At 41.8% G+C, this 13,879-nt stretch overlaps 1 protein-coding gene across 1 annotated transcript; it reads left to right on the top strand.

Annotated features, from left to right (window-relative positions):
• Positions 1 to 36: 36 nt before the first annotated feature.
• LOC109480912 (WD repeat-containing protein on Y chromosome-like) lies at positions 37 to 12,664 on the top strand. The gene is made up of 28 exons (XM_019783279.1): positions 37 to 194; positions 1,068 to 1,193; positions 1,637 to 1,786; positions 2,049 to 2,152; positions 2,703 to 2,874; positions 3,236 to 3,338; positions 3,538 to 3,622; positions 3,871 to 3,995; positions 4,609 to 4,679; positions 5,084 to 5,199; positions 5,366 to 5,433; positions 5,732 to 5,880; positions 6,125 to 6,262; positions 6,595 to 6,702; positions 6,972 to 7,107; positions 7,366 to 7,466; positions 8,030 to 8,100; positions 8,403 to 8,523; positions 8,808 to 8,937; positions 9,224 to 9,454; positions 9,601 to 9,908; positions 10,072 to 10,222; positions 10,433 to 10,630; positions 10,982 to 11,129; positions 11,380 to 11,512; positions 11,845 to 11,940; positions 12,052 to 12,156; positions 12,366 to 12,664. The coding sequence occupies exons 2-28, from the start codon at positions 1,068 to 1,070 to the stop codon at positions 12,600 to 12,602; spliced, it is 3,681 nt and encodes a 1,226-aa protein (XP_019638838.1). The 5' UTR covers positions 37 to 194; the 3' UTR covers positions 12,603 to 12,664.
• Positions 12,665 to 13,879: the final 1,215 nt, after the last annotated feature.

Here is a 13,879-nt window from a genome sequence, read left to right as displayed (position 1 = left end):
TTAAACATCATGCGTAATGACGCAACAGATATATTCGAGAACGCGAAAGAAGGCATGTGCGCAGATGAAACGTGGCTACCGCAATGGTATTCCAGAATGATGAAACACATTGTTTCTCGCTAACAAAAAAGACGTAAACCCGGCGACACTAACAGTTTCCGAACCGCAGAGAATCTTGGCCACTGAACGGCAAGGTAAATTTGTCTTTCACTTAGACGCATTTGCGTTGACCGAGTTTGGTGCATCTTGCTATTTCTAAATGATTGTAAAATCATATCTTCCTTTGCTCTACTAGTGTTGTTACCTTTAATGGTTTACGGCGCTGTTGGAAGTCAAAATCTATAGCAGCCAGGTCTGGTTGAATTCAAACTAGAAAAGAGAATGGCGTCAGGTGCGCAGTACGCACTAACGCACGAAACAAGTTCACCAACAAACTGTGTATGAAAATATTAAAAGCCCATGTTTATATCAAGTATAGACGTCGTTGTGTTTGGCAGCTGTCTGATTCTAAATTGATACATGCCTCCGCAGACGAAGCAGTTTTATACCGAGCTGGGCGTATATTTCTCAACACGTCTCTATTTATTTCCGAAAAAAATAGTTTCATAAGGTTGGTAAAGTATATGATACAGGAGTTTTCTCTTACAAAACCAATATTGTCTCACCTTGCTTAAGTTTCGGATAGACACCTTCATATCATGATCAGAGCTTCTGACTGGAGTCACTTATCGCCACGAAAGCACCACCTACATCGGCTATATATCTATAATGGCGAGCAGCAGAGCTCCAGTCAGAAGCTCTGAGAAAGATGTCTGATTTACACCGAAACGTAAGCAAGATGAGACAATCTTGGTTGTGTAAAAGAAAACTCCTGTTATGAACGTCTCCATTTTTCTGTATCTGTCTGTATCTGTATCTGCCAATATAACCGCCCTTCGGCGTAACACACTAGCTTTGCAGGCGCGCGGCGGCAGCTGGCTACATTACACCGAACGACTTGTTACACCTAACCCTTGAACATCTAACACTCAAAATTGTTTAAAGCTATCCAAATGATCGTTATTTAGATGGCGAGCCAGAGCATGCACCGCGACGCTCGGTCCGTGTCCTGCCAGGAGGTCACCGATGACTACGCGCGGCTGGAGGATCAGATGAACAATGACCACCTGCAGAAACTACAGCAGATATTTGAGGCAAGAGGAGGTCGTTTTCCCTCGATGTTCATGCCGGTGTCACTGTGTAGTGATGTACGGAGTGCCTGTATCTGTTTTCAATGCAGTGCACATATCACTAACATCGTCTTGGCCTTACTAGCTTAGTAGCGCTAGCTGGCACAAGCATCCTCCAACTTATTAAAATGGTTTGCTTGACGAAGTCCTCTAATTAAAGTTGATCATACGTTTCATTCTAATCCCTCAAGGAAGAGATGACAATATTGAAAAGGATCTTATCTCAGTTGAAAATGGCTTTATTTTGCTTGTTTTTAAATGCTAGAGATGCCAATTTTGTTTTTACTTCAATCACAACAAAAACCTACAATAGCAACGATGCCTCGCAATTTCAACTGTGGATTAATCCTTGCTGAATCATATCATCATCAAACATTTCAAATGAAATGCAAATCTGATCCGTACAGGAGGCGGACGATGACGGCGGAGGAGGGCTGGACCCGGACGAGTTCCGCCAGGCCATCAAGAGGACCATGGGAAACAAGACCGTGGACGATCACGAGCTGGAAATCCTCTTCATGAAGGTCGACACCAACTGTGATGGGACGGTGGACTGGGTAGGGGGCTGTACTTAAACCTGGCTGTTGTTGTTTAAGTCCTTGTTTAACGTCTATTGTACACGCTAGATGTAGTCTTCAGGTGCTAACCTGGCACAAAACAGAACTGTTGTAGGGTTGGACTATGGATCAAAACGTTGCCACATTGCCCTCTTGTGGAGCTGAGAGGAAGGCCAAAATGTGAAATCATTTATGGCTCTTTGTAATATGCGTCGTTGGAGTTGAAGATAACTACGAAATCGTGTTTCTCACCTTCTCCCAGGATGAATACCTGTCCTACATGCTTCTGGAATATCAGGAGAAGGACATAATGTCCACTACATTTCGCGAGGTGCCGTTCCCCATGCCGCTGCGGGGAATTCCCAGGTACAGTTGCCCAAAGAAAACTACAGCAGCCATTGTAGGAGCTACATATGAGAGTTCCTACAAACATGCACTGACACTGGAGCTTTATTCGTTCACTCATGATCATCAATCTGTTTTGATCCCGCAACACCAGCATTATATCGCAAGATCTGTTATATGATGCTTACCTGCGGTAGTGTCTGTAAACATGGACATCCATCCATCCCCGAGAAGTTGATCTTAGAACTTGTCTGTTGCTTTTGCTGACGAAGTCGTTGAACGGAAAGTTTGAAACAAGACGGCGTTAACTTGATTCGATGGTGGCATGTAACATAAAAGAATCACACTTTAGTTGGCATTTTCGGCGTTTGTATTTGCCTTCAGATGTACTCCATAATTCTTTTTTTTTTAATTCAGAAAAACAGTGATGAATACAAATGAAAGGACACAGACTAAGTTACTGCGAACTCAAGTTAGACACAACTTATATTCTCGCAGCCACTTTTGCAATGAAAAGTAAAGGTATTTTACAAGACGTAATTAAGAGGGCTGATTACTGTTATTCCTCTAGTTCTCATCGCGACACGATCAACTCGATCTCGTACTACCAGCTGCTGACGAACCGGCACGGTGTGATGGCCAACGACGCGGACAACCCCGGCGGCCGGTACATCACCATGAGTAAGGAAGGCGTCATCAACTTCTGGAACTCCGAGATGATCGCGCTGCAGCGGACCGTCACGGTGGGCACTTCGGTTTGAAGAAAGGCAGTGATCTATCGTAAAAAAGATATCTGTGCTGCCACGAACCATACACAACAGCCAACAATTTCCGTTCAAATGTTACAGAAAAATTTATTTTTCCGTGAGGTATAGAATAAGTTTTTTTGGCTAACATATCAACATGCAACATGCATGAAAATTCCAGGGCATGGTACCGGCCCTTGCAAATCGTATCGCCCGCACATGGGATTTTATTATTGCCATATGTTGATAATATTTCTGAAAAGTCGACATAGCTTCTCATTATACTTTCTAGACATGGCAGGCACGGGCTGGCCTAATGCGATAATTATTAGCTAAAGACTTTTTTCTGCCCGCACAGCTGGAGCAGCCGAGGGACAAGACGATGTCTCTGTGGCTGACGGACCTTGTTGCCATGGCAAATGTCAACATGGTGGCTATCTCGTCATCGGAACGTGAAATAAGTAAGTCAGGCTAGGAAAGTGCTGACCGAAGGAATGTAAATATTTGTGGCAAACATTAATGCTGGCATTTCATGAAAACTGCAGCTGCCATGATGCTGGCGAATAAAAGTTACATAAGAGAGGTTTAGTCGTGCCTGTTCATGATATTTCCAAATACTTTTCAAACAATATTCATGACAAAAGTAATATATTTTTTCAGGTTTCTATGATTGCTCAGCAACCAAGTTCGAACTGCAGTTCCAGGTCACAGCGTTGGACAAAGCTGTAATGACTATGGACTACTGGTACATCCTTACCGTTCTTTCTGGCCTATCGTTTCCTTTTTTCACCTGAGTATTCGCCTGAATCCAGGTCAGTCAGTACTCTTTCCCAGGGTAGTGAGACCGTCCATGTAGTATAATACAATTGGCAGTTCAGTATGAACGTTGTAGCCATAATGGTTCTGGTGGTGTTTCCATTCCACAGCCAGTCTGGTCTTGAAGAAAAAAAAAATCCGCGATATGAAATGTGTGCATTTATTTCCATTTTTTAGGTTTGACTACAATAACCTGAACAACTGCATGTTGCTGATGGGGGATGCTGGTGGGAACGTCTCTATAATTATCTTCTCTGAAGCCTGCAGTGCAGGACTGTTTGGAGACTCAGCTCTCACAGGCGGTAAGTAGCTGATGACTAAACAGAAATACATGTATAAAGGCATGCCTGGTGCTGTTCAGCTCCAGAAACAGTGCCATCCATATTTGTATAGCTAGTTGGGTTAGTTCAGCACCAAGGACAGTTCCGTGTTCCGTTCATCTATTCATGTTGAAAAATGATATAGATGGAAGGTTGATACGACAGGCGGTAAGTAGCTGATGACTAAACAGAAATAGAAAGGCATGCCTGGTGCTGTGAGACAGTGACATAGATATTTGTATGGCTGGTTGGGGTGTTTCAGCACCAAGGACAGGTCCATCTATCCATTCATTGCTGGTATTGAAAAATGATACTGACCTTGGTGCTGAAACAAGCCAACCAGCTAGCCAATTTAATGATGGATGGCTTTATTCCTGGTGCTGAACAGTATCATGTGATAATGTGATATGAAAGAAAGTATAATTGAATACTAGAACTTTTCTTAAACCGTTATACATTAATTGTAATGACTCTTCATGGAGTAGAATTTTCCCCCTTTATTCAGTTTCCAGTGTTTACTGGAAGGAAGAAAAACAATATAAATAGATAACAAAGGAGACATCTTTTGTCATCAGTCATTGTTCTCATTTCACAGGCTGCAAGCGGATCCCATTTGTGGCTCTGCAGCAGGGTGCTGTGAAGGGTGTGAAGGCAGTGCAACATCATGTAAGGAAAGAAAGTCTTATTCATAACTAGGCCTAGTTTCTTCTGTGTCTGCTCTACATCCACACACCTTATACATTACAGTTCAATCTATGGTTGAATTGAACTGGAATTTCATGACTCACGCTCACTCGAATTTCATGCCCAGAACCTTGCTTAAAATCAATTTGACTGTAGCACTGTTCCAAAAATATTTCCCTCACCATTAAAATGTTTTTACAAGTCTACCTTTCTTGTCTTGTCAGATATATACCATGCATGTAGTCTGTACTTGCCACCACTCTGTGTTGATTTAACTGTTAGTTACATAGAAGGGGGATTGTTTGCCATTTCAAATTGACTACATCACTAAAATATGCCTGTTAATCTGTATCTATCTTCCTTCCTCTCCCTGCCTGCCATCTCAGCTGCACAATGACTGGGTAAGGAGAGTGATGTACTGCAGTGAGTCTGGCTTTTTCCTCTCCTGTTCTGTGAACACTGAGACTGCACTGTTTGCCGGGGACATTAACCTGAAGAAAATGTATGTAAACCCCATTTAGGGAGTAAAAACAACTGATTTGATCCATGGAATTTGTTGATGTTCGTCCGTTGTTCTTCCTGATGACCAAGACATCACGTCACTTCAAACCTGAACATACAGTCTCAAAGCTGCAATGTGCTGATTGTGATAACTTTGCATGTTACAGGCATTCATTCTTCAAGATCAGGAAAGGAGTGTGCTCTGTGGACTTCTGTAGCATCAAAAACGTTATTGGTAAGTAGCAAACATCTTCATATTTCTATCTATTGTGGCATAATGTTTCCACACTGAAGTGTGGCAATATATAAGAATTTAATAGTCAGATGTTACAAGTAAAAAGAAACATTTGACTGATGAAGAGTGTTGGAATGACATCTGAAACGTCTGACTATTAAATTCTTATATCCAGTGGGAGTTTGAAACAGCATTTTATTGATTCAACCCTGGGTGACAATCTTCAGAAATACATAGACATAAAATTTAATATCTTTTCTTGAAGTTCGTTGATTGACACACGCTGTCCTTACTGCAGCGACTGGTGGCATGGACTGGACAGTACGTATCTGGAACCCTTACGTCACCACAAAGGCCACCACGGTGTTCCGTGGTCACAACTCAGCTGTGCTGCATGTCATGTGGACAGACCAGGGTCAGCATATCGTGTCTGTGGACAAGGGGAAGGTATGACATGGACCTGACACAAGTGGACACATTGGTTCTTTCATTTGTGTGCAGTAACTTTTTTAGACAGTCACAATAGGAGGAAGATGATCTCTTTCATTCGTGTTTCAGAAAATCCCTTGAATGCTATTATTTTAAGTATGCCATAAAGTTATATGGATGTTTCAGTAAGTAAGTAAGTACATTGGCACTATTGGTGAGCTTCCTGTGTTGGAGGACACTCAACCATTTGTTCACTCCACAGAACATGAAGGTGTGGGATGTGCGTGAGCACAACTGTGTGCAGAGCATCCCAGCCAGGAACGTCCCCATGGGCCACCACCCCATCAACGTGTCCTGCTACAGCAAGAAGACTGACTCCATCATCCTGGCCAACAACATGGTCAGTACAAGTCATCAAAAGTCAGACCTACAAAAACTGACACTGCATTTCTGTGTATGTACTAGTATGTAACAGCTACCATGGATACATGGATGGGTCTGCCCTTGGTGCTGAATTAAGCTGCCATAGAAGGGTGGATGGCACCAGCATCAGTCGTCATACATAGATGGATGAATGGTACTGTCCTTAGTGCTGAAGAGCCCTAGCTATGCATGGATGTATATATGTCTCTGTCCATGCTGCTGAACAGAGCATTACTGGAGTGTTGCTTTGGCAGAGAACTACATTGTACCTACAATGCCTCAAATATTCATACCTTTTCTCCACCCCAGCTTGCTGTGTTTGACCGTGTAAAGATAGAGGAAGACAAAGATGCCCTGGAGACCATGTCACATGAACAACCCATCTGCTCCATCCTCTACAATGATCTCTTTGATGTGGTAAGGGTTCTACATTTAGAAAGTTTGTCAAATTTCTCTCTAGATGGCAGAATTCTGTCTACATTTCTGTGTCAGTCCTTTGACATCATTCTCACTAACATGACTCCATCAATATATACACTGAAGGCACACAATCATTCTATCAAAGTGATGACAGAATTAATAAAATTGATCTGAGGTCCAATTATTTTTGTTAACGTTACAGCTGAATTTAAAATTGTTCTTGTTGTGAAAACCTGCTTGTGGTGACAGTGGTGTACCCTGTGCAGATAGTGAGTGTCAGCCATGATGACATGATCCATGTGTGGAACATTGACAATGGTGAGAAGGTCATCCAGTTCTCCATACACCATGGGAAAGAAGAAAACTGTCCTGAAATTACCGCAATGTGCTTCGACCCCACCAGTGAGTTCAGAATTTCACATACTTCCATTTCAGTTGCCCATTTCTTGTTTGTTTGACGGAAACAACATGCCTCCATTGTAACATCTTACAATTTCCAATTAATTTATGATATTGAATCAGCTTCCTCTTGATTTGCCAACTGAGAGCAGCCCCAAGAAAGGTTAAGATAAAACTCCCTCCTTTCACACGATGAATCTGAAGATATGGATAGATAAAGATAGATGAATATCTTGACAAATGACTGTCTCCTTAATCCAGAACGTCGTCTGATTACTGGGACAAAGACAGGCCAGGTCCAGATATGGAACTTCAACAATGGAGCCTTGTTAAAGGACTTTGATGACGTGGATACAGCCGAGGTACATGGGATAGAAATGTTTTCAGAAGGAAGGGCCAAAACTTTAACGTACGTGTCCATAATATCACCAGGGTCCATGATATCGCCACCTTGAGAAATAGTGTGCTTTAAGATATTTTTACTGCAACATACTTTTGGTATGCACTCCTGCACACCTCACATGTACATACCTAGGGTATGTTCTAGGGTATGTTGCAGTAAAAATATCTTAAAGCACACTATTTCTCAGGGTGGTGATATTATGGACCCTGGTGATATTATGGACACGGATGTTACTTCAAACTTTTGAAAAGTAGACAAAAAAGAAGACTAAATCTTTAACAGTATTACTGGTAAACTATGACTTTGAATATATTTTCAATACATTCCAAAATAGCCAAACTACAAGCATAAGGTGATCTGAATTACAAGTGTAAGGTTATTGAAGGTAAGTTTTTCTAATCCTGAAATGATTCTCATAATGTATGTTGATGAAATATGCATATGAGACTTTTTTCAACAGAAAGATTTAAAGATTTTGATACTATGCACAATCTTCTAAATAAATGCCTTCACTATCATCAGGTGAAAAGCATCATATGCTACAAGCAGCACATTGCAGTGTCAGGCTGGAACAGGAGGGTTGTCTGCCACCTGTAAGTCTGCTAATACATAATACATTGGTACTACCTAAAAGTCTATGTAACAAGACTGTTTTACTCCTGCTAATGGTTGATGGAATTCTGCAATTAAAAGGCAAAGGCGGGTATCAATGTTAGGAACAGACCAAAGCTAACAAGGAAAAACAAATAAATTTGAACATGATAATCATGCATCATATCTTGAAAGTTCACCTATGTTGGTAGATCCCTAATCATGCATCATGTACATTTCTATCATGCTGGTGAAGTGAGGTTGTATGGAACTATCCAATACTAATGGTGCTGTTGTGTTGTAGGGATGCCAAAGGAGATGAGGATGATGACACTAAGGTGTGGCCTGTGCGCCACGGAGAAGACATCTTGTGTTCCTCCTACTACAGTCCACTGTCCATTCTGGCAACAAGCTCATATGATGGGGTAAGTAACAGAAGAGGGTATTTACCTGTAGAATGCCTTTCAAGGATCAGTGGTGTTTAAAAGGTCTGACTTGTTTCATTATTATTACATTGATCATAGCAAGGACATTATACGGATAATGTATAATGTCCTTGATCATAGTCATAGTCAAGGGATCAGAGTCTATCCTGCATTCTCTGCTTCACAAGTTCCAAAGAGAAGTCCATGATGATAATTGATGATAATCAATTTTCTTAAAAGCATTTGAATAATCATTTTGATTTTGCTCTTTGACCCAAACACAGGACATCATCCTGTGGTCAGCAGACACTGGACATGTCCTGTGTCGACTGAACGCCTTCCACGGTGCCTTCCCCATGTCTCCTATCTGCTTCGGCATACAGGGGGAAACTTCACGTGAAAACCTGGTCAAAGGTGAGTTAGCATTACATTTTTTTTTACATACAGCACAATACTCAAGTCTTTAATGTTGGCTGTAGTCATTAGGCCTCAATAGAGGGTCCTCATATCCTTGCAGAGGAAACGCTTTTGTACAAATGGTTTGTAAAAACTTTTTCTATCATACACTACAGATACATGTAGATGCATATCTGCATGTGGTTTGAGACACAGGCTATGCTGCAAGGAAACCCGTGATCCATCTTGAATTAAAAACTGCATCAAATATGACTTGTCATTCCTTTCCTTTTGAATGACACAGTCTGGCATAGGCCCATCAAATCCAATGCAACTAGTCCTGGACCAGCTGACAGCCAGCAAGAGAAAGACCGGTCAAAAAGTGGTACACCAGAGAAGACCCAGCGTGACATGAGCTGTAGGGAAAAGCAGTCTGACCCAGATACTGCACAGGACCAGGAGATACAGAATCTCCCTGGCAAGTTTGATGCGAGAAAAGCCAGCATAGGTTGGGGAGGTATGATGGGGGACCAAGGTAGGATTTAATCTTAATATATTGACTTGGCTTTAGTGGTCAATTTCACCCTTCTTTTACATCACTCAATTTGAATGCATTCTCATGGTCATAGTTTTGACCTATGGTACTTATTCATAAGCCTTCTTTTCCTTCAATGACTGAAGCAAAAACGAATGAGAGCTCCCACTCTGTGGAACCGGTTGAGTACTATGAGGAGAGTTGCCGCAGGGTCAGTAAGTACACCGTGTCCGTGGACAAGATCGTTTTTCTGTCCACCCGGGAGAACAACAAGGACACGGCCATCCTGCTGGCCACCGGGGCGGACGGATGGGTCCGGGCCTGGTCCATTCACCACAAGGGGGGCATGCTGGGACAGTTCCGCGCCACCCAGCCAGGGGCCGGCATCCTCGCCATGGAAACGGACTCGAACAACGACATTCTGTTGACTGGAGATACAGCAGGGTATGTCAAGGTAAGGAAGAAGATCTGTGGCTTTAGTTGTAGCTTGGCTTTGTGCAAAAATCTCTGGTTGATAATACTAATCCATTCTATTGGTTCTTGGATTTTCTAACAATGAATGACAACTCATGATTTTACAAACATGTTTACCAGTATATGTATATCCTTTTTTTCAGGTGTGGGATATCCGCAGATACTGTATCAAGAATCCACCACCACCTGGTGATGCCAAGGACAAGGAAATCCAGAGCATTTTCCCATTTCTGAACTCAGATATCGCCTATGTGTACAGCCTCAAAATGCGTGCAATAGAAAGAAAGTGCAAAGGTGAGGAGTTATGTTTACTTCACTGTCATCAACGTTATGCTAGTATCATACGAAGGATCCAAAATTAAGTCCTGTGCTTTGTTGTTCTCAGTTTTCTCCCAGATTTGAAATTTTGGTTTTTGTTACGATTATTTAACCTATGAAACCAATGTATGGTACACAATTGAGCACTGATTATTATATTACATTTGTACTGTTATTTTGTTGTAGATTTGGGCTACCATTTGCCGGTTGATTTTGACGTCGATCAACGAGGGATGAACCTGACCGCTCCCCCCCTCCTGAACTCCTTCCGTGGCCACACCAAAGCAGTGGTGGAGATCCAGTACCTGGAGGACCGGAGACTGATCGCCACGGCAAGTTCAGACTGTACCATCCGTCTGTGGACTGCCTGTGGCAGGTACATAGGTGAGTCAGCAGGCTTCAGGTCTCATTCAAATGAGACAAGGTGATACTATCTCACTGGGTTGCACCTGCTTACACATTGTATATCCATCAAAATCTACATGCACTTGACTTGGATAAGATTTCATGCATCAAATCACCATTCGAAAATCCTGGACCTGGTGGTAGTAAAAAATAACCTAGGTGCCATCTTCCATAGTTTCTGCGGGCTCCCTAATGTTGCTGGCTATGTGGTAGCCAGTGACATTAGGGAGCCAACGGAAACTACGGAAGATGGCCTCAAGCCTAAGTAAAAAAAAAAAGCTTTGATACTTTTTTCTTTAGTGTCACATGACTTGTCATTTCCATTCCTAGGTACTTTTGGACAGAAGAACCCATGGACAAAGCTTGAGAAGGTGGTGCGTGCCAAGAGGCTGCCCAAGCAAACACCTATGGATATTGTCCGTGTGGGCTCTGCAACAACCATGAAAGTGCTAAATGGAGGGATACGTCCCAAGTGGAGGTGAGTCTGACTGTGGCATGTTTTTTACTTCTTCTATTCAGCTCTCAAATACATGTACATAAAGACTTTGTCCATTGCATTCTTAACCTGAAGTTTAAGATTGATTTATTCTTGCTGTCATACATTATTCTTGAAACACACAGTCTATGAAATTGGAACACAGCAGTGGCATCTCTGCAACCTAGAATGTGCTTGAAGCATTCTGTTGCAGAAGAATAGAAATAATGTAGATATTTCATCTGTTTTGCAGACTGGCTCGCAACATCTTGATGATGGTCGCAAGAGAGAAAATTCAGTGGAAGAGAAAAGTCGAACGTGGAGAAGTTTCAGCAGATGCAGAAATGGAAGAAGCACAGGCAGTCACACAGCACAAAGCCAACAAGGTTACCCTCACATTTCTGCCACATTTACATGTCAAGGAATTTTATATTTTGTAGGATTGACAGCCATAATCCAGTCCTAAGGATAGTGACTAGTACTTGTAGATAATAGAAACATTCCTATCTGTGAATAGTTTCATTAGGTTGGTAAGTCACCGACACTGAGTAAAGACATAGCAGCAACACCTGTGCTGCAGTGCAATGTGAACAAGTCAGAATCGCCCTGAAGAAGGTGACAGACGGTCACTGAAATGTCGGCTGTCAATAAAACACTTGGTCTCTTAACTCAGTAACATTCCTATCACAGCAATATAAAGTCATCACTTGCTCTGCAGGTCAGATTTGCAGATGTAGAAGAGATCCTGAAGATGGACATGGACCAGACACATTTACCACCAGTCCTACAGAAGACAAGCTCAGATCTACTTCAGGTACTGTTTAGCCAAATAAATTTAACTTTTACTTGTTTCCATGTTTGTGAAACTTCACTAGACAGAACTGCTGTCTATAACCAGCAATTTCATCTTCCTTAATTCCTACAGAAGCTGCCAACCCCTTCAAGTGACATCTTGCGTGGCGGCTACCGCCCCCAAACTCACCACCGCATGCCTCCCCACCTGCCCAAGCTCCGGCAGTTCCAGACACAGGTCAGTCTACACACGACAATGTTCTAGTACACAAGCATTCAAATCAAAACAAGCATTCTTTTTACATACATACATGTATGTACAAATATACTGTACTGTGTGGTTGATAAAATGAATATGTGATGTTATCATTGGATTGCATTCCCCAATTGTAGGCTCCACTTCTTTTTCTTTCTCATTTTTAGACGGTTATTTTACCTCCCCAACAGGTTGCAGTGTACTCATCCATCCCCTACAGCAAGTTACAGCCAGTTGCCCTGCCACGTACACCAGACATTGTGCGTGAAATCCATGCACGCCAACAGAAGGAACAGGAGCGGACCCCACTGGGTGTTGCCGCAGGGAAGGTCAATGACATCATTCGTGCCAACCGAGTCTTCCGCGCTCTGAGGCCAAGCAAAACGTCTAAGCCGAAGAAATCATCAAAATCAATGAATACTACCTAGATTACATATCATAATTCAACCATGTTGAAAATCGGGTTTGGTTCCAATCCAATGTATCTGCCAGTTTGGCATTTTCAAGTGGCTTTGTGAGGTCAAAAATTGTATCGAGACCATGTCATTATATATACATTGTACTGTACATTCTGTTGTATTAAAGCTGTTTGAACCTGAGACCTTTGCAGTGCAGATAGAGTATAGCAGGACCATCAGCTCTGTTTTACTACTCTCAGTCATGAGAAAGCAATGAAACAAGTGACGAGTTTAGATTAACAGATCGTCTTCACAAATGGTCAGATGACAAAAGTCAACACACTGACACAAAACACAGAGGCTAAGTTGTACAAAAGGACTATTTATTTAAAAGATGGAATGCATTCATTACATAGATCCTTCATAAATGTCCAATCTGACAATGCCATCTATGAATTGCCAAATAAAGTAAATGTATGAATCTGATGCTTTGATAAGTGAAACATGCTGTTGGTAAACAGACCCAAGGTAGATCTTAGTTTAAAAATGTAAATGTTGTAACCATGAAATTCTACTTTATTTTGTTGAAGTCAGCATTTTTCTAATTTGCTGTGGCCAGCAAACATTGTGTTGCTGAAGTCAGAAGAGCCTGAGCTGTAAGGTCTGGTGGGCAGCAGGTCTTGTGTGTGTGAAATCCGGGTGTTGACCAGTCAACTTCTCGTTCTGTGTGAGGTATTGGGGAGCCAGCCAATCATCTGTCTGTACAGCCATCAGCATCCATCCAATCAGCTGCCGGGATACATCATCATCTGTGGCCAGGAAAATTACAAATCTGAGCCAAAAGCTATATTTAGTTTATTTGCCCTAAGTAAGACAATGATACTAATGATACTGGTGCACAACAGCTCTTTAAAATCTAGGGGGCAATTAACTGGGCCTGTTACTCCTTGTATTATCCCTTTATTTTGTACACTTCGATTAAGTAAAAATGAAAATCAGGAAGGTCTTTGACAATACAACATGTAGTTTACAATGGAACATACAAAGGATTTTTAAGCACTCAAAATCAAATCAATGTAAACTAAAGACTATTGGTACTACCATTTTTCAAAGGCCAATGTAGTATATCAGAACGAATGAAGAAAAAAAGTACAAGTAGAAATTTGCTCACACTGTCACAGTACAAGTGAATGGCCCAAACTACTAGTACACATGTACAGGTAGCTTTGCCTCACTCCCCACACAACAAGTTTCACTTACCTTTGAAATTACAAATACACTCTACAGCAAGGACTTATCATCATTCC

This window comes from Branchiostoma belcheri, unplaced genomic scaffold (genome assembly GCF_001625305.1).
Source record: "Branchiostoma belcheri isolate BF01 breed outbred unplaced genomic scaffold, Haploidv18h27 scaffold53, whole genome shotgun sequence".
NCBI classification, from domain to species: domain Eukaryota; kingdom Metazoa; phylum Chordata; class Leptocardii; order Amphioxiformes; family Branchiostomatidae; genus Branchiostoma; species Branchiostoma belcheri.
Note: the sequence above shows the minus strand (reverse complement) of the source record. Positions and strands in the feature narration are given on the sequence as shown.

Excerpts from the sequence above, each read along its gene's own strand:
- LOC109480912 (XM_019783279.1), top strand. The coding sequence starts at position 1,068 with ATGGCGAGCCAGAGCATGCACCGCGACGCTCGGTCCGTGTCCTGCCAG. Across the intron at positions 1,787-2,048 it reads GTGATGGGACGGTGGACTGG|GATGAATACCTGTCCTACAT; the intron begins GTAGGGGGCTGT and ends ACCTTCTCCCAG. Across the intron at positions 10,223-10,432 it reads AATAGAAAGAAAGTGCAAAG|ATTTGGGCTACCATTTGCCG; the intron begins GTGAGGAGTTAT and ends ATTTTGTTGTAG.